Source organism: Rhodofomes roseus (genome assembly GCF_022264815.1).
Source record: "Rhodofomes roseus strain CIRM-BRFM 1785 chromosome Unknown C8Q71scaffold_1, whole genome shotgun sequence".
NCBI classification, from domain to species: domain Eukaryota; kingdom Fungi; phylum Basidiomycota; class Agaricomycetes; order Polyporales; family Fomitopsidaceae; genus Rhodofomes; species Rhodofomes roseus.
Window position 1 is genome coordinate 930,525 of NW_025952957.1, and position 17,515 is coordinate 948,039.

General features: G+C 57.5%; 4 protein-coding genes across 4 annotated transcripts; 2 read left to right on the forward strand and 2 right to left on the reverse strand.

Annotated features, from left to right (window-relative positions):
• Positions 1-268: 268 nt before the first annotated feature.
• On the forward strand, positions 269-3,966 carry C8Q71DRAFT_730057 (uncharacterized protein). The gene is made up of 9 exons (XM_047922070.1): positions 269-611; positions 711-963; positions 1,016-1,715; positions 1,778-1,871; positions 2,172-2,264; positions 2,317-2,816; positions 2,889-2,991; positions 3,047-3,755; positions 3,819-3,966. Exons 1-9 carry the CDS (start codon positions 446-448, stop codon positions 3,868-3,870), a joined length of 2,670 nt encoding a protein of 889 aa, XP_047784599.1. The 5' UTR covers positions 269-445; the 3' UTR covers positions 3,871-3,966.
• Positions 3,967-4,207: 241 nt separating this feature from the next.
• C8Q71DRAFT_13609 (LIM-domain binding protein-domain-containing protein) lies at positions 4,208-7,856 on the reverse strand. The gene is made up of 5 exons (XM_047916510.1): positions 5,716-7,856; positions 5,552-5,660; positions 5,009-5,472; positions 4,885-4,954; positions 4,208-4,834 (listed from the first exon to the last, which is right to left on the reverse strand). The coding sequence occupies exons 1-5, from the start codon at positions 7,573-7,575 to the stop codon at positions 4,314-4,316; spliced, it is 3,024 nt and encodes a 1,007-aa protein (XP_047784600.1). The 5' UTR covers positions 7,576-7,856; the 3' UTR covers positions 4,208-4,313.
• Positions 7,857-9,253: 1,397 nt separating this feature from the next.
• On the forward strand, positions 9,254-10,313 carry C8Q71DRAFT_13622 (alpha-L RNA-binding motif-containing protein). Its single transcript, XM_047916511.1, has 5 exons — positions 9,254-9,428; positions 9,482-9,847; positions 9,906-9,982; positions 10,034-10,106; positions 10,160-10,313. Exons 1-5 carry the CDS (start codon positions 9,369-9,371, stop codon positions 10,181-10,183), a joined length of 600 nt encoding a protein of 199 aa, XP_047784601.1. The 5' UTR covers positions 9,254-9,368; the 3' UTR covers positions 10,184-10,313.
• A 404-nt stretch (positions 10,314-10,717) lies between these two features.
• Positions 10,718-16,951, reverse strand: C8Q71DRAFT_13604 (uncharacterized protein). Its single transcript, XM_047916509.1, has 23 exons — positions 16,776-16,951; positions 16,415-16,681; positions 16,354-16,365; positions 16,283-16,301; positions 16,217-16,227; positions 16,046-16,161; positions 15,797-15,990; positions 15,649-15,744; positions 15,399-15,594; positions 15,131-15,344; positions 14,798-15,081; positions 14,722-14,742; positions 14,656-14,662; positions 14,548-14,600; positions 14,364-14,492; positions 14,278-14,310; positions 14,189-14,225; positions 13,331-14,132; positions 11,445-13,278; positions 11,254-11,378; positions 11,104-11,190; positions 10,939-11,047; positions 10,718-10,876 (listed from the first exon to the last, which is right to left on the reverse strand). The coding sequence occupies exons 1-23, from the start codon at positions 16,834-16,836 to the stop codon at positions 10,760-10,762; spliced, it is 4,824 nt and encodes a 1,607-aa protein (XP_047784602.1). The 5' UTR covers positions 16,837-16,951; the 3' UTR covers positions 10,718-10,759.
• Between the last annotated feature and the right edge of the window lie 564 nt (positions 16,952-17,515).

Below are 17,515 nucleotides of genomic sequence, written 5' to 3' on the forward strand. Positions count from 1 at the left end.
CTAAACCGCGTCTTACTGTAGGCCGCATTTACGACATTGTTATTGTTCCTGAGTCATAATGCAATTTGCTGGCGATACATGACCTTTGTCCATTTATGCACAGAGCTAGAACCTGATGCTGTGCGGTCCGCGTGTGCGGCGGACGAAGCCGTTGAATGCATCCCTGCCGAAGAGCAGACTGAGTGTGGGAACGCACTGAAAGCGTGGGAACGGGCGGCAGGAAAGGGAAGGGGTTGTGGCAAATAGCGGCGGAGACTGAAAGCACGGTATCGAGCCTAACCTCTGACCATCATCCCGAACGGTGAACGCGACGACGAACTGGCGAGGTGAATCCTGCGAGGCTGTCAGCGTCGTAGCCTCCTCGTCTCTTTCCATCTCGTCTGCGCAGAATAAAGCCCGTTTAGTGTAACCGCTGAGAGCGCGAGTACAAAAAGAATCGCTGCAGATGGAATTCACGAACACGGCGTGGCTGCAGCAACAAATCTCGGACCTGTCGCAGCACGTCGACGGGCAGCATGCAGCGAGCGACGAGTGGAAGGATCCGCCGGCGAGCGCGTCGGCGGTGTCGGGGGCGGGCATGGACCTGAGCGAGTTTTTGGGTGATCTGTCGGGTGAGCATGTCCTTCCACGCCCCTAATTAGGCGCTTCCCGGCGTGTTCAGAGTGTCGTCGAGTGGCCCATTTCTGACTCTCCTTCTCTATCGCACATAGGTCCTTCATCCTCCTCCGGCTCAAACGTGGGATCGTCGTCCACGCCATTCTACACCTTTGGTCACAGCTTCTATCCGCCCAGTGTCAGTGCCCCGGGTCCCTACAACGCGGTCGCCTATGGTACATCGCAATGGAGCGCCCCGTCTCCTCAGCTCCCTCTATCGAGTTACTCCTCTCTCAATGGTGCCACAAGCGCATCGCCGTCGGGCCAACATCAGCCGGGGTCGTCGTCATCGTCGGGTATGATGATCGAGTGCGTCTTCTTCCGTTGCACCGGAGATCTGTCCTGACAACAGTGTCTGTAGCCCCGTTTTGACGACCATGAATGGCTCGGCCTCGTCACCCCCTCCACAATATCAGCATTCCCAGCAACCGTTCTCGCCTTTCCAACCACTTTCGCAACCTCAGCAACGAGCCCAGTATCAATATCAGCAACAACCTCAGCAATCTACGTTTTCCGTTAATTCACCTTATGTTCATACTACGTCTGCGCATTACCAGCAACCACCTGTATCTCGACTGGCACCGCATCAATCACAGCATCTTCAATCGCAAACCCAAGCTCAACAAATGCAGCCGCAAGGCACTCTTTCTCCCTCTGTCCTCCACTCTTCAAGTACCCTACTGAGCGCGCTTCCTCCGTCGTCCTTCTATGGAGCACCTCCACCTACGCCGGCGCCGCCGAAGCCTGTGGCACCCACTCCCGAACAGCGCAGGGCCGCCTTGCAAGCAGCTATCAAGCCTCTTCTGACGCCGACCTCATTCACTGGAGCTGGCGCCGTCGCGCAACTGGCAGGCCACATTGACGACTACGGTATTTTGGACGTGGAACCTCGGATCAGGATGGAAATTCTGAGCAAGATGCGAGACAACGCCGGCAACCACTACTTCCGCGCCTGGGGCGAAAACGAAGACGCGATGGAGATCACTCGGGAGTGGCTGAAGTCTGCATTTGCTGGGAAGGATGATGGTGGATTGTTGGAGACGGTCATGCCTCTGCTGCAAGTGAGTGCCCGTGAACGATCTTGCAGTGTCCCACGACTGACGTTGTCCTTTTCGCTTTGTAGACCATCGATCGCTTACCCATGACCCTTGAGAGTCTCAAGGCTTCCAAGCTTGGCAAGATCATCGTTAAGCTCGTCAAAGATCCTCCTGCACCAGGTAAGTATCGTCCTGCATCGTTAGTGCGGTATGACGCGTGTTCTCCCCATATCGGGAATCGGCGATGCCGTCTATCGAACTGCTGCCCTATGGTGCAGCATTGCGACAGCAGCTCGATGGATGAGCCGCAACCTGTGGCGTCACGCGACACAAATGGGTACGGCATTGAGGACGTAACGAGTACGAGACTGATATAGCGCTCTGCGTCGACCGTCGGATACCTTACGATAGCACTTCCTCCTGCATGAATATAATGCATAAGAATCATGTATCTAACTTGGTGTTTTGTTGGTGAAACAGCGATCAAAGATATGGCGTCGAATCTGGAACGTAAATGGAGGCGGCTTCTAGTCTCCAGTCACGAGGAGTCGAAACGGATGGACGTTGACGATGGTGTGTTGAAGTCCGTGTATGAACTGATCTCGGTATCTAATGAACCTGTCAGACCCGAAAGGCAAGAAGCGAAAGGCGGAGGCCGCGTCGACGAAGGCTGCACCCGCCTCGAAGAAGGCCGCTATCTCGACTTCGACGACTTCGTCGAAGCCAGTCGCCGTCAAGAAAGAGGCAAAACCTGTCGTCAAGGAGGTCAAGGATGCAAAGTCGGACTCTTCGTTCTTCTCTGCGCCGAAGCCAAAACCGAGGTTGCCAAGCTTTAAGAAAGCTCCGCCACCACCTATCGTCAAGAAGGAGCTGGATCCGAATGTCGCCCAACCGTCGTCGTTCAACCCATTCGAGGAAGCGCTTAAGTCGATGGCGAAATCTCGCAAGGATTCGCCCGCCACAGCAACGCCGCCACCTGCCCCTGTGTCCGCACCTCTCACGACTGCAGCTACAAGCCTGACCGCGTCCGGCAAGCCAAAGAAGCGTGTCACCTGGGCACCCGAGGGCGAACTCGAGCGAATAAAGCTCATTGAGCGTGCGATATACGACGATGATCCTTCAGATGTCAGCTTCATTTTCTCTGGACTGTGCTATGTACTGTATGTTAATTACTCGCTGTTTGTTGCGGATACGCAGGGTTTGCTCTCGACGCACAACATCCGTGATCTTGACCGAGACGAGGGTGCCGCGTTGCACGCCCATCTTTTCGATGACCAGATCGAGTGGTACGAACCAATCTGTAAGCCAATCCCTAGCATAACACCGTACTCTATGATTTATGCGTTCCCTTGCAGTACTCGAAATGCCTCCGGAAATCGACGTTCGGCCGAGAGGGGAAGAGAGTCAAGAGAAGGCCACGCAAGAGGAGCGCGAGCAGGGAGCATTGGTCGCTCTTTACGTCTCGGAAGCGCAAATACCAGCGAGTCCGGATGAGCCGCCCACGCAGCTCGCGGAGGAGCAGGCTGACGAGGGTGTCAAGGTAATGCTGACGGGACCTGATGTCGACGCTATCTTCTGGACTGCGGGGGCACCAGCGGCTGTCGAGCCACCGAAACAGTCTGTAGCTGAGCTGGTAGGGCAGCTTGCTGCTGCGAGCGGGGGCGATGCGTTCGCAGGGAGTACATCAGCTGGTGCACCACCACAGTTGGATTCCAAACCATTCGGACTCGATACGAATGTCATTCAGGCGTTGCCCAACATGAATCCGGAGCAGCTCCAGCAGCTCGTCCAAGCTCTGAGTCAGCAGAACCAAAGCGGCATCATCCAACCGCAGACCCCCGGACAGCCTGCCCCGAGCGCCGACTGGAACGCGGCGCGATACCCGCCCGAATTCCCCAACGGTGCCGGAGGGTTCCACGACGAAGGCCCGCCTGATCAACGCTGGCCTGAAGAGAGGGCAGGCGGTCGGGGAGGACATCGCGGGCGAGGCAGAGGCCGCGGGCGAGGAGGAGAGCCACATAGAAATAATAAACGGAGACTATGCAATTTCTACGCATCAGGAAGGCGAGCGCCCATTTCCACATGAAGTCTGAAACGGGTAAACTGACGCCGCGATGCTTCGCACAGATGCAAGTATGGGGATCAATGCGACTTCAGCCATGAACTTCCAATTTATTGACTTCTATGTATCACGCTTTCGCATGTCTCGCTATTGGTTGGGCAATACATGTTTTCCAGTCATCTTCGGTCATGGTCCCATCTCCTTGGACTGAGGTACGTAGGAACTTGGTAGGAACGGACCACAGTTAGCCGATCTTATGTCTGTATCGGCGGGGCTTCCTTTCCATAGTGAGTATAACTTCTCTCAAGCATGCTCGCCCCGCACCAAAGCACGTCTATCCTTGAGTTGACAAGCAAGAGCGATGATATGCATTAGTATACAGTACAGCCCGGTTTAAATAGACAATGATAAGACAACGCCATCAGAGAGCAGACGGTTCAGATGACTACTAGAATACAGGATATCTATGCTAATGATGAGTAGAGTATCGATGGACCAGTGATTGCACGACCGACAGCAAGCTAGAAAAACAACAGACTGAATGAGACGATAACGATATCCTATCCACCACCTTGTGTCCCTGTCCGCGGGCGTTTTCGCGTCGGCCGCTTCGCCGGCGGCGGTTGTGGGTCGGTAGCACTGTTCGCGAGGGCTGGGGACTCGGGTTCTGCCCGCTGCCCAGCCTTGCGCTTCAACGGCGCACTCGCCATCGCCGGAGTCGTCGGCCCACCGGGCGTCTGTGCTGCCGCTGGTGTTGATGCTGACGCTGGTGTCGACACCATGTTCTGGCTGGACGCCTGTTGCTGACTTCCTTTACCCTGTTTGCCGGGCTCCGCGTGTGGCGGATTTTGAGGTGTTGGAGGGGCTTGCCCTTGCTGCATCGAAGACGAGCTGGGCGTACCAGGGTACATGGAAGATGGAGGTGTCGGTGGGACGCCACCGTTGACTCCGTCCAACGCATTCGTGCCGGGACCGGGTCGACCTGGGAGATTGGATTTTGGTCCAAGGTCCGGCTTGAATTCACCCGCCGTTGCTTGCCTGTAATTCTCACGCAATCGCTCGGCGTATCGGGACAGTGCTTCTGCATGGGGCATGAGAAGGCTAACTGATTGAGAAGCACAGGCGACGTACCTTTCGGACCCATCTGCTGCGACGCTGAGAATTGGATCAAGTCGCCCATCTGTGTGACGCTCTCTGCCAACTGGAATCGCAGACGTCAATCAAGCGCGACGATCGCCCTGAGAATGAAACGCACCTCCAGACACCTCATCGTAGCCTGCGGGATACCGAACGCATTGATAGGCTCTGCCGGGAAAGACGCACGCTCGATGACTGTCCGTGGCTCCTCATACCTCGGGTCCACATCCCCCATGCCCTGCGACGCCGCCGGAGACGAGGCTATCCGCGTACCCTCTATCGAGTCGATGTTGATGAGTTTCTCGTGCGTCAGCGCGTCGAAGATCAAGCTCTCGATCCGCAGAGTGTAGTTCTGCATCTGCGGCTCGGTGACAGCGACGACGTTCGCGGTGAACGGGCCCTTGAGCACGACAGTGTACCCGTTGAGGTAGCGGAACGTCCACAGCGCGTCGGGGCACTCCACGACGGCGCGCACGTTGTTCGTCGCCCGCTCTCGTGCGCCATCCAAGGACAGGGACATGCTTTGAACCCCGGATTGCGTCGTGACCTGGAAGAATCGCGGGAGGATCGGGGTCCCAATCTCTGGATGTACACAAGCGAACCGAGCAGCAGTCAGATTAGATGTCCCATCTAAGCGAACGAGCGAGCAGATCGCACGTACCAAACGGCTTCGCCTCCTGGCGCTGATTGTCCTTCCACAGCGTGATTTTCATAGTCGCCTTCGGCATGAAATACTTCCTCACGAAACTTTCCCAGTACGGCAGTTCTCTCTGTGGGCGGAAAGCCGTCAGATCATGAACGCGTCCGCACAAGTGCATCACTCACCGATGGCCTGTTCATCGCCATATCACCGCTCATACTCACCAGCCTCGAAATCGCCTGACCCGCCCCTAGCACCCATACTGGGCGCGACACCTGCGGTGGCGCGGCCTGCGGCGGGGGCCCAGCAGATTGCGGAGGTTGCGGCGGATGATGCGGCGGTCCATCTGGCTGGCCCTGCGCAGGACCGGACGCAGTTGGCGGAGGAGCGCTCGGACCAGGCGGCCCCGGCTGCTGCCTCGGCGCGATTTGCACGGGATGCGCTGACGGCGCCGGTGCTCCTGGTGCTCCTTGTGTCGGCGGCTGAGCTGGCTGCGGCTGCTGCGACGGTCCTGGCGGGTTCGGTCCGCCAGGAGGCATCGGTATTCGAGGGGGTATCATGTTGTTTGGAAGTGGCTGCTGCGAGACCCTAGGCGTCCGAGAGGAGCCTGGCTGGGGTGGCGACTGCCTTTGCTGCCCTTGCTGGGATCGTGGCCGCTGCGCCATATGTTGATTCATCGGGTCAGCGGGACGCGGAGATTGGTGGTGAGGATGTGGGGGTTGTTGCGGTGGAAGGGAGAAGCCAGGGTGTGGCGCGTGTTGCTGCGATGGCGGCCGCGTCGGTACGTTCGCCTGCGACTGCTGGAGGTTGTATTGTGAGGGGAAGTTGTCGTTGGTCGAAGGATTCATGCGGTCGACGAGCTGGGCAGGCGTCGGCAGATGCTGAGGATGCTGCCCCGGACCGGGCCCTGGCCCATTCATCTGCCCCCCGCCGACATTCTGTGACATGTCCCCAGGTGGATTCGGCGACGTGGACGACGATCCGAAAGGGAACGGATTGACAGTCTGCGGTATTCGAGGCACCTGCGGAAGATTCGGTTGCATTGGCGGATTCGGGAAGCCCATGAGCATTCCATTGTCTCCGGGCGGCTGTTGCCTATTCGCCGGAGGTTGCGAAGGCGGGCCATTACCCATGGGCATGTTGGGTCCGAAGTTCGCGGGGGTATGATTCTGCGAATGGGCCCCTGGGTGCGGGGACGCGCCCGGCAGCTGCGGAGGCTGGTGATGTTGGAGCATTGCGCTATTGAACGCGCTCTGGTGCATCGGGCCCTGCATCCCGCCAGGATGCTGCTGCTGCGGCATGCCGGAAGGCTGCCCCAGATTGTTCATCATGTGCGGCTGAGCGGACGTCGTCCGATGTGGCGGGAGGCCGTTGCTGCCCGGTATCTGAGGCGGCCTGTTCATGGACATCTGCATATCGGGGGAGATGTGCCCCTGCATGGGGTGCTGGGGCGGTTGCTGGACGCGCATGTTGTTGAGGTGCGACTGCGGGATGGGCGGCCGCATATGCTGCGCCAAGTTCTGTCCTGGGTTCAGGCCCATACCCATTCCCGCCATCCCCTGAGGCATGCCGCCCATATGCCCTCCAGCCTGGTTCAGCGTCGGCTGAGAGGCGACACGGCGCATCTGCTGCTGTTGTTGAGGGCCCATCATACCGTTCGTGAAGCCCATGCCCGGGTGAGGGGGGTTATGCCCACCATGGCCGTTGAGCTGTTGGGGACCCGCGCGGCTGAGGCCGTTCTGCGAGCTTTGCGCTTGTTGCATGAGAACCTGCTGGCGGCCGAACTGGTTGGCCTGCTGGATCTGAAGCTGGTACATCGTCGACGGATTGTTTCCTGCATTATTCGGCTGGCCGCCAGCGAGCATCGCGTTCGGGTTGGGGTTGTTTTGGAGGAGGCCCATCTGCGATGGATGGCCCTGGGGAGGCTGCCCTTGCGGGTGGTGCTGTTGCTGGGCCATGAAGTTGTGCGTGTTCATGTTCAGCATGGACGGTGCGAGCGGAGGCACACCCGGACGCAGAAGGTCGCCGCCGGGGACAACGTTCATGTATGGTCGAGGGCGCGCGGAGAGGGAGGTCTCGGGTGAAGTCGTCGAGCTGGAGGCGATGGACGCGTTCTCGCATGCAGGAATGGGTGCCCGACGGATTTGGCAAGACTCGGGGGAAGGGCGGAGGGCGACTGGCTACGCGATAGACGTGCGCGGCGCGTGCGACGGAGCGAGGAAGATAATGCGGCTGTGCGAGCGAGCAGAGGCGGTCGCTGGTGCGGTCGCTGGCCGCGCGGGCAGCGTCGAGGAGGGTGCAGGCAGCACGAGGCGGTGGGGAGGGAGAGGAGGAGGACGGGGCCGGATGTTGACGAGCGTTAAGGCTCGCAGACGCACTCACACGCTCGCGACGGCACTGCTTCTTCCACGCCACGAGTCGACGCGCGAGATTGCGATCCCATTTATACGTAAAACGCTTATCGAGACCCCCGCCGCCGTGGTTGCCCGCCCTGCGCTCGTCGTCGCACACAGCGAGCTCGCCGGGTGCTGCGACCCGCCCCCCGCCCGCCACAGTGATCCGCCGCCAGATGCTTCCGTGTTTGGCAATCGTGGCCGCGCCCCCGAGGGCTGCCCGAGGCGCGTCCCCGTTGTGTTCACTGTCAGTGTCCGTCTCGTACGCGACAGCAGGCACATTCGCGTTGCCCGCACTGCCCCTAATGCCCAACTCGCGCCTGACTGTTTCCATGATCTCGCAGCCGCCTGTACCACCCACGGACCGACCGAGATGCGCCCTTCTCGCGGCTGTCAACCTTCGCGCCGCCCAGCGATTACTCGTGACGCGCCCTGCTGCCAACGGCTACGCTAGAGGGGACCATCGTGCCTGTGGCTTCAAATAAACGTCGCGCAAGTCTGGCCATCGCCATGACTTCGGACGTCGCCGACACAAGCACGGAGAGGCGGCGGCGGGCGAAGCATCAGCTATCGTCAGAAGCTCCGGAGGACAAGTGGTCCGTGCGCCTGCCAATCGTGGTCGGCCCGCCGGAAATGTCCGTCCTCTCTGCCCAACATAGCTCAGCTCAGGCTCAGCTGGTGCGCAGAATGTCCTGAACGAGCACTCAACTGACGTTGCGGCCAGGGAGTTCCGCCCGATCGTCATGCATCTGCATCAGGGGCCGCCGTCCAGCTGTGTGGCCTCGCAGCCGAGGAACCGCTCCCGGGACACGAAGACACACTCAGTACGCAGCGTCCCCGCAGATTCCGGAGGCTTGCCATCGCGCCGTACTGACTGCCCGCGTCTCCGTACCGCGGAGGATCCCACCCACTATCGGGGATAAGCAGACATGATATCGCCTCAGGTCCATCCGTGATGAGTGTGTGCATTGCAGCACCAGCCCCGTTCCGCATTCATTCGCTCGACACCCTGTGTCATGTACGGCGCCATGCGTTCCCATGAGATAGAGTACAGACAATCTCCAGCCTATGGCGAATATATTTGTGGCACTTCCTCGGTGCACGAAGCCCATGCGGCCTGCGTCCGAGCGGACCACGACGCAGCTGACCCGCGTCAAGGCTACCTCAGACATACGTAAGGTGGACATGCGACCTGAGCGAGGTACGGATTCCATTTCCACCGTTGCCCACGCAGAGGCCGTAAGCTGCGCAGCGAGGTGGCCCTCGGTGGGCCAGCGAAGGCCAGCGACTTAGATTGCCGGTCCGTCCTCCTCAATGGGCGCCTATTGCTGCTCGCCGGGACGCCCGTTTGCGATCCACGTGCCCGGCGCGAAAAATCCTAGATCAGGCGTGAACGCGGGCGCCTGATGCCCTAGTCCCTCCTCGTCCAGCCACAGTTGTCCAGGATGGTCCGCCAGTTCAAGTATCATGAGCAGAAGCTCCTCAAGAAGGTCGACTTTCTCAACGTATGTGAAACAACTCGCTGTCAGGGAAGAAGTGCTGACCACCCTGCGCTCAGTGGAAACAAGATGCGAACCTCCGCGAGATCAAGGTAATGCGGCGGTACCACATCCAGGACAGAGAGGATTACCACAAGTGCGCCCCCTTCCGCTTTCCTTTCCACACATCTCACTGTCCACACAGGTACAACAAACTATGCGGTTCGGTTCGCTCCTTCGCCCACCGACTCTCGCTCCTCTCCGCACAAGACCCGTTCCGTGCAAAGATGGAGGGCCAGATGCTCTCCAAGCTGTACGACATGGGCGTCCTCAACTCGCAGGCGAAGCTCAGTGACGTCGAGAACAAGCTCACCGTCGCCGCGTTCTGCCGCCGCAGACTCGCGGTGCTCATGACCATGTCGAACATGGCGGAGACGGTCAGCGCGGTACGTCGTATGCGCGATTCGTCGGTATGGCCCATGGCGCTGATGCATCTGAGTGCAGGCCGTCAAGTTCATCGAGCAGGGGCATGTCAGAGTAGGCCCAGACACAGTGACAGACCCGGCATACCTGGTTACTCGGTGAGGAACAGCGGTCTTCCCGGCGAGCCATGCCACTAATGGTGTCTCCAGTCACATGGAAGACTTCGTGACATGGGTAGACCAGTCGAAGATGAAGCGCACCATTATGAGATACAACGACGAGGTACGCCGCTCCGTGCGCATGCTTCATAACGCACACTCATTCTCTGCCTACAGCTGGACGACTTCGACCTCTTGTAAACCCCGTATCCACGTCGGCCATCTCGGGTCCCCATGTCTGGTGCAGCATCCTTCGAGAATACGCGCGGCTGTGTTCAGCGCAACCTCTTCAAGAGGTGCCTTGTGTACGCTCGACGGCACGCCCACGAAACGACACAACTGTCGCCTGGCCTACGCACCTACTCCACCAGCCACTCACACCCTCCGAGGAGCTCCGTTCACGTAGCCATTCACACACTGCCGGATCCATCCGCAGTTTACCATCTGTATTCGGATAGCGATGCAGCGAAGGCTTGCGGTAGACACTACTACGAGGTTGGAGGCGACAGGTATGCTGTTAGTAGGTAGATATCAGATGTACAACTATATCGTGGCTGGGGTGCGCGCTGCCCCCGGGGTACTCCTACTTCAAGAACGGGAAAGGACAGATCGAATGTGCTTGTGTATGTATGGTATACGTGGATGCACCGAGACGCAGGACAGGAATAATCCGATACAGACGAGCATAGGGTGAGAGCGACGCAGGGAGCGATAATCAAGAGAATAATAAGAGACGCAAAGCGAAAGCGAAAGGGAGATTCGTAAGGTGCGTGGCGGTCATGACGGGAGACGTGTAGGGTCCAGCTTGGATGTCCATGCCTGGAGCTCCTTGAGGCTCGACGCGGAGAGCGCGTACGAGTTCGAGGACGTAAAGAGTGTGAAGGTAAACTTCTTCTGCACGTGGGAGTCAGTACGCCGTGCGCGCAGGACAGAGAGCATGAGAAGAGAAGACGAACCCCGAGAAGAGCCTCCATCTCCGGATTGACTTCAATGTTCACCCCGTCCAGATGGATGACATTGACTTCCTCAGTTTCATTCGAGTGTGCGTAGACGTGGAGATACGGCCTGGGCAAATGCAATCGTCAGTTTGGCTTTCCCCCGCCCTTGCGAACCCAACGCACCTTCGCAATACAAACCACCTGCGTTCCCAGACGTTCTCGTTCGCGTCGATCATGATCATCATATGGCCCTTCTTCGTCGGGCCATCACTGCAAACGCACGAACCGGTCAGGGACAGGAACGCCTCGCGGGCACCGCAAGCGTCTACGCACTTTCGCGGGACGACCTTTGTCGACGAGATCAGCTTCACCGAGTCCGCGGGCTGCATGCCGGCGGAGCTCTTGCCCGACTTCACGCTAGACTCCTCTGGATCTATCGGGTCCTGGCTGATCACGATCTGACGGGTGAGAGATGCGCGTTAGCCGACGTCAATGTACATCGGTTAATGAAAGTCAAATCTCACCTCGCCTGGGTGCCCGAAGCGCTTCTGCCACAGTGCGAGTGCCTTCTGCAGAAGTGCCTCAGAGCCCCATACTGCGGCATCGGCTTGGGTGACGCGACTTGCTGGGTACGAGGTGAGGATAACGCGGACGGCCTGAACGTCCGCTGCGCGCCGTTCCATGGACACCAGTCGGTTGTAGTCCTCCACCACGGAGACCCCACGTGGTCGCCACACACCCAGAGACTCCTCGCCGCGCACATACTTCTCCGCAGTGTCTAACCGCCAGAGGTCCTTGGGCGACCTCGTCAGCGGCGGAGACAGTTTGACAGTGAAGACCGTGCTTGTTTTCGGGATGATCTTCGTCGAGCCGAGCAGGCTGAAAATGCGAGACGGCGGCCGTGCATCTCGTGTCTGTATTGCCACAGCCGTGTCCATGGTGAACTGCACGGGGTCTGCGCAGATCTCGACGTTGACTGAGAACTGCAGCTGGAGAAGAATGCGCTGGCCGGGTGCTGTGACGCGGTTGAGGAGGATAGAATCGTGCACACTCGAGTCCCAGAGCGCCTCCGCGGAGAGGATACCTGAACCATCAGGTCTGAACTCGACGTGTTGCTGCTGCAAGAGAGGCAATGTGATCATGGCTTTGGAGTTTCCTTCGTGCAGGCGGCCCTTCGTGTCGAGTAACCGGATGTTACCCAACTTCACGCGCGTCGCTTCTGTCCAAGGCAGCTGTCGTCCCGAATTCGAGAAAAGCTGCAAGATGATGCGGCGTTGTAGACCCTGGTGCAGCTGGAACGCTCCCGGGTCCAGGTTTCCGTGTGACATGACAGAGACAGGGGTATAAGAACCATCTGGCGCGAGTTCGCTGATCTGCACCCAAGCTATTACGTCGTGGGTCTGCTCCACGACGAAGTCAGTCTCCGACCTACGCATGAGGGGCAGACTTGGTGTCTTGCTCTCTGGAGAGCTGGATCTAGTGTTGGGGACGACGCGCTGTTCTCGCATTTCGTCCCAACGTTCCATGCGCTCCAGATAGGTTGGCTTTAGTCTCGCGAAGAACTCAATCGGCGCATATCCCTGACGGAGGTATGTTAGGACCCTCGACGACGCGACGATTGAGAAGCTGCGGCGGAATTTGAGATCCGAGAGCGTTGACTTCTCCAGGTCTACAGCAGATGAAGGGTAGACTTCCTCTGACATCGTTGCTGGGCCAAGGAACGATGATAGCCGGACTTGTAGGTGGACGGAGTGGAAGTCATGATGCGATAGGCCCTTGACGTTGTCTATGCTGAGGACGAAGCTGAGCTTGCTCCCTGGAGGGACGGTTCCAGGGACAGGAGAGGATGCGCGGGTAGAATTGGAGGAAGTGTGCGCGTGTTTCGGGTTGAGCACAACGTTGGCAATCTTCAAGTCGATACGACATGAACCGATTGCTTCAGCCGTGTAGCGGTCGAAGATCGGAACGGTAGAGTTGGATGACAGTCGTCGTGAGAGGGGTGCCAAGGACAGTAATGCATTGCCGATGAATGTGTATTCGGGAGGGGGGTTGTCGTAGAAGGGCTCTTCGGACGAGAAATGTTGGGAGTAGGATGGGCGGTCAATGAAGGTGGTGAGATTGCGCATGCGCTGGAGTTGCTGCTGCAGGCGATCTAACGACCAGGCATAGATAGCATTGTTGCGCTTGTCAACAACCTTGATAGCGACGGAGGGTTGTGTCGCAGATGCCAGAACAGGATCAACGACGTCGCCAAACTGATCCAGACCCGCGATTGTGTCGATAGCAGACGCCGGCGCTGCAAGCGAACCACCAGACGCGACGGTGAAGTTGTATGAAACGTCTTTGCCGAGTTCCTTGCTGTTGGAATACTTAGCGACCTTTCGTAAAGCTTGATCAAGATAAGACCAACCTGATGACATTTGCCTCCTTGACGAAGACGGCGTTAGACAGCACGACCTCCGCCATAGAGAAGGACCGGTGAGTTCTCCACTTGTCAAGAACCCTACGGATAAGCCGCAGCTGCTTCGCTGTGTAGATGACAGGCTCGAACGCCTCCAGCTCAGCGTCGTGCTCTCCTCTCGCCCGAGCATCCAAAAGGCGCTTCATATGGTTCTGCACCAACTTTAGCTGGTGCTCCATCTGCTCCTTCTCGGCCTTCAAGTCCTCGGCCTCGTTCGACTCCGCGATCGACTGCAACCGGGCCTCAAACTCAACGCGCTGCGTATCGAGTTGGTTCTGCACGTCCTTCAGCGCACCGACGTCCGGGCTGTCGTGGCTTGTCATGGCGTCGACACTCGTGTCGTCCGTGAAGACCTCGCTAGCAGATGGTCGCCCGTTCTCGCTCCAGATATCGTCTGCTTGACTGAGACTGCTCTCCGGCCGCGGTCGGGCATTATGGTCTCGCATGGTCTTCACCTTCGTGATCTTCTCGAAGAGCTTGTTCAAGTCCTCGTCCGGCAGGTTGTCCAGAGTAGGGTCCAAGCCTAATCGAGCGAAGGCAGCCTCCCGCTTAGCAAACGTCCAGTCAACATCAGCGACATCAATGGACGAGGCAGGAGAGTGAGGCCTGGTGCTCTTCTCAGCCTCGGCGTTCGCTTGCTGCTGTAGTTCTGCAGCAGATATGCTGATGGACAGATTGGACTTCGCCAGGGCGCGGTCCCGCTGTTTCCGGACTTCCTCAGGGTTATTGAAGCGGAATACATGGTGTTCCCCTGCATCAACCTTCTTGTGAGCAGCAGTCCTTGGAGCCGACTTGCTTGAAACCTACCGAGAATAATGCGGAAACCGCTGCGAAGTTTGTAGGTCTAAAGAAAGTGCGTCAATACAACTGCCGGACTACCAGACAGCTACACCTACCTGCCCTGGAGTAATTTGCCGGCCGTTCAAGAACTACATCACACATCAGACAACAACCAACAAGGCAAATAGCTACCAAAACCTACCGTGACGGCATCAGGCATTGCATGCAGGGTTACCTTGCCGTCTATGTTCTCGAAGTAGCAATGTTGCTCCCCGATACTCTCGCCACTGAGACGAATTGAGGCAGGCATTTGGCTGTTGAGCCGGCCGATCTTCAAGATAATGCGTCACTTGATAGGGCCTAAGCCTAGCTACCATTGTACTTACCATCGTCTTTCCGGACTTGAGCTGATAAATCAGACATTCGCTCATGAGCGGGTCTGGAGGTATTCAGGTGTCAGTCATGATTTGTGTCTTGAAAAAATGGTTATGTACCTTCGTTCTGTAACGCGGAGATGTGAGTGTAAGTCATAACGTTAGCAAACGGACTATGCAACCTACCAAGTTGACAAGGTGAGGCATCTATTCATCAATTTCGTTAGTACACCAAGCGCATATACACTCGTCCTAAACCCACCCTCTTCGGCGTATGCACGCCAACATTATTCTTGTCGATTGTGATGCCCAGCTCTTCGAGCGCCTTCTCTCTTTCCTTCTGCACTTCCTGAGTCCGCTGCATCTTCTCCTCCCACGTCTCATTCAGACTCTCCATGAGCTTCTCGCTCGTCTCCAGTTGCTCCTGCAGCTCGGCCTTCGTTACCGTCTTCAACGTGCCGTCCTTCGCCTGGTACGTGACCTTCTGCTGCGCCGCCGGGATCTTCGGGTCATATACAGCCTCGCTGGTCGATCCGGTCACGCGCGCTGGGCGACGTGTCAGGCTTAACTGACGTATATGCATTGCGTGACACACCTCTGAGCATCTCTAGCTCCTCCTTGAGCTCTCGGACGAGTTTGGCGTTGGGGTCCTCGTTAACGACGGCCTTGTTCTTAATCTTCTTGGCCTGGTCGGCATAACGCAGCGTACTCAGAGTCTCCTCGTAGTTCACGTCTGCAGGAGAGATGGCGGCAATCATCGCAGTCTTGGAGTTTCCTCCCAAACTGTCCTTCAGCAGCCATGTCAAGACCTGATAACACGGCTTCAGCATGTCAAGCATAGCAAGAAGCACAACATTACACACGGAGTCTCGGTACGGGACGAAGTCGTCCCCCTTGCCCTTCTTGCCCTTCTTGCCGTCATTCGAACTCGCGACGGCAAGGGCTGCAATGACTTTTCCGAGAGTCGTGAGTGACTTGTTGATGTTGGCACCTTCCTTAAGACGCGCTCCTGTAGCTCCTGTCGAGTTTGCTCGCTCGGAACCGGCCAAGTCGACCAAGCTGTAGACGGGCGGATTAAACTGAGGTAAGGAGTGTGTGGTCATAATCGCTCACTTGATACGGGAGACCTTCTCGGTGTCCAGGTTGCTGTCGACATCATGTCGCTTCATGGTCAGGATAACCGTGAACACGGCGTGCGACCGAGATGACCTGAGAACATGGCATAAATACCGACTACATACCGTATAGCGACGACACCTACGTCTCGTTCATGTTTGTGGCGGCGACCGTTCGCGCCTTGTTACCTTCGTCCATGAGGGTCATCATCTCGTCATAGCTGCTCACAACCAGCTTGGACAGATCCTCGACGTAAGGACCAAGACTTGGATGTTCTCGGACCCTCAGGTTCCCCGTGTTCTTCGGGTTCAACAAGTCGCGGACCTTCTCGTTGTAGATCTGCAAGCGGTGTTAGGTGTCGGGCACGCCAATAGGCGTAGAACAAGCCACGCACCTCGATGTACGATACTTCCACCGTGAACATGAAATTAGGATCTGCCGCCTTCTTCGCCTCTACTCGCGTGAACAACTCCGAACAAGTAAGGGGGATGATACCCTTGTCGGCGCCATCTTTACACAACAGTTCATAAGGTTGAACAACACGCGCTTCGCAAAGAGAACTCACATCCCATCATACTAAAAGTAGAGCACATTACTTTAGGTGTCTCTAAACGCGAATGTTCAGACGTACCTATACGACTTTCCGGAACCTACCCTAAGCGCGTGAGTGGATCCTCCCTTGAACGAGCTCAGAGTACATACCAGTCTGACCATCTGCAAATAATCTCAGGAACAGAACGAATGAGAGGACGAGGAGACGCACAAGCCATGATACACGCATTAAACCCCGAGAAACTGTGGTCCAGCAACTCCTTTCCGAGATCATCGTATAGTGTTTGTTGAGAGCAGTAGTTCGGTTCGTCCCGCGAGCACGCAGACCAGTAACTCTTGTCGAACGCGAAGTTCATTGACTTCTTCTCCGCGGAACGGCCAGACGATGCCTGCGCACCCGCGCTGCCGGCTTCGGGCGGGTCGAGGATGGTCTGGTTGCCCTCCATGCGTACGAGGAGTTTCGCGCCGCGAGCGATCTCTGTTCATTTGGGAGGTGCGATAGACACGCGAACGGGAGTAGCGACGGAGATATGAGCGCGAACTTCACAAATTTGAAGCAGGAAGGGACGAACCGCGCGAGTTGAGAGGCCGACATCGCACGACGACCTTGATATTCCCGCCAGCCTCAGCCATGACCTCGAGTGGGACGGTCTATCTCTATGTTCGGAAGTTCAGACGGAGAGAAGCAGGGGACGGGAAGGGAGAGTGATGGGCTGCAGGAGACCCTTGAGGAAGAGTTCAAGGCAGCAACGCCCAGTTTGGCGATCGGTTCCTCAGCCACTCCACGACGCGTCCTCGTTGTGACCGATCTCGTGTTTCTCCACCCTTCTCTCGCACAGCCACCAGTCTCCTCTCGTCCGTTGAATACCGTCTCGTACTCGTGCCCAATCCTACCGCACTCGACAACCGCGTACTCTGTGTCTATGAACGGACTGCCTGAACCCGCATTTTCGCATGACAACGGAGTATGATGGCATGACCTCCCTCGCAGCGGTGATGGTGGTGAATGGGATGTGGCATGGCGGACAGTTGACAGTATGTGCAGTGTTATCATCGCCACCGAATCCATGTACATTGCTACCTCATGGAGCTGGTCACCTATGTACACGAACAGGCGTACCCAACAGGATGTTGAACCATCCTGCCACCGCGGCTGACGTCGCGTCCTGTTTCGTTGGACAAGCAAAGTCGCTTCCCGCGAAAGGGGCCGTGCGTTCTACATCGTACCTCTATTGAGTCCAAGTTGAATCTCCTCACCGAGAGACTTCCTAGGTGCGTGCGTGTTCAGGTACTCCAGGTCCCCCTCAGCCAG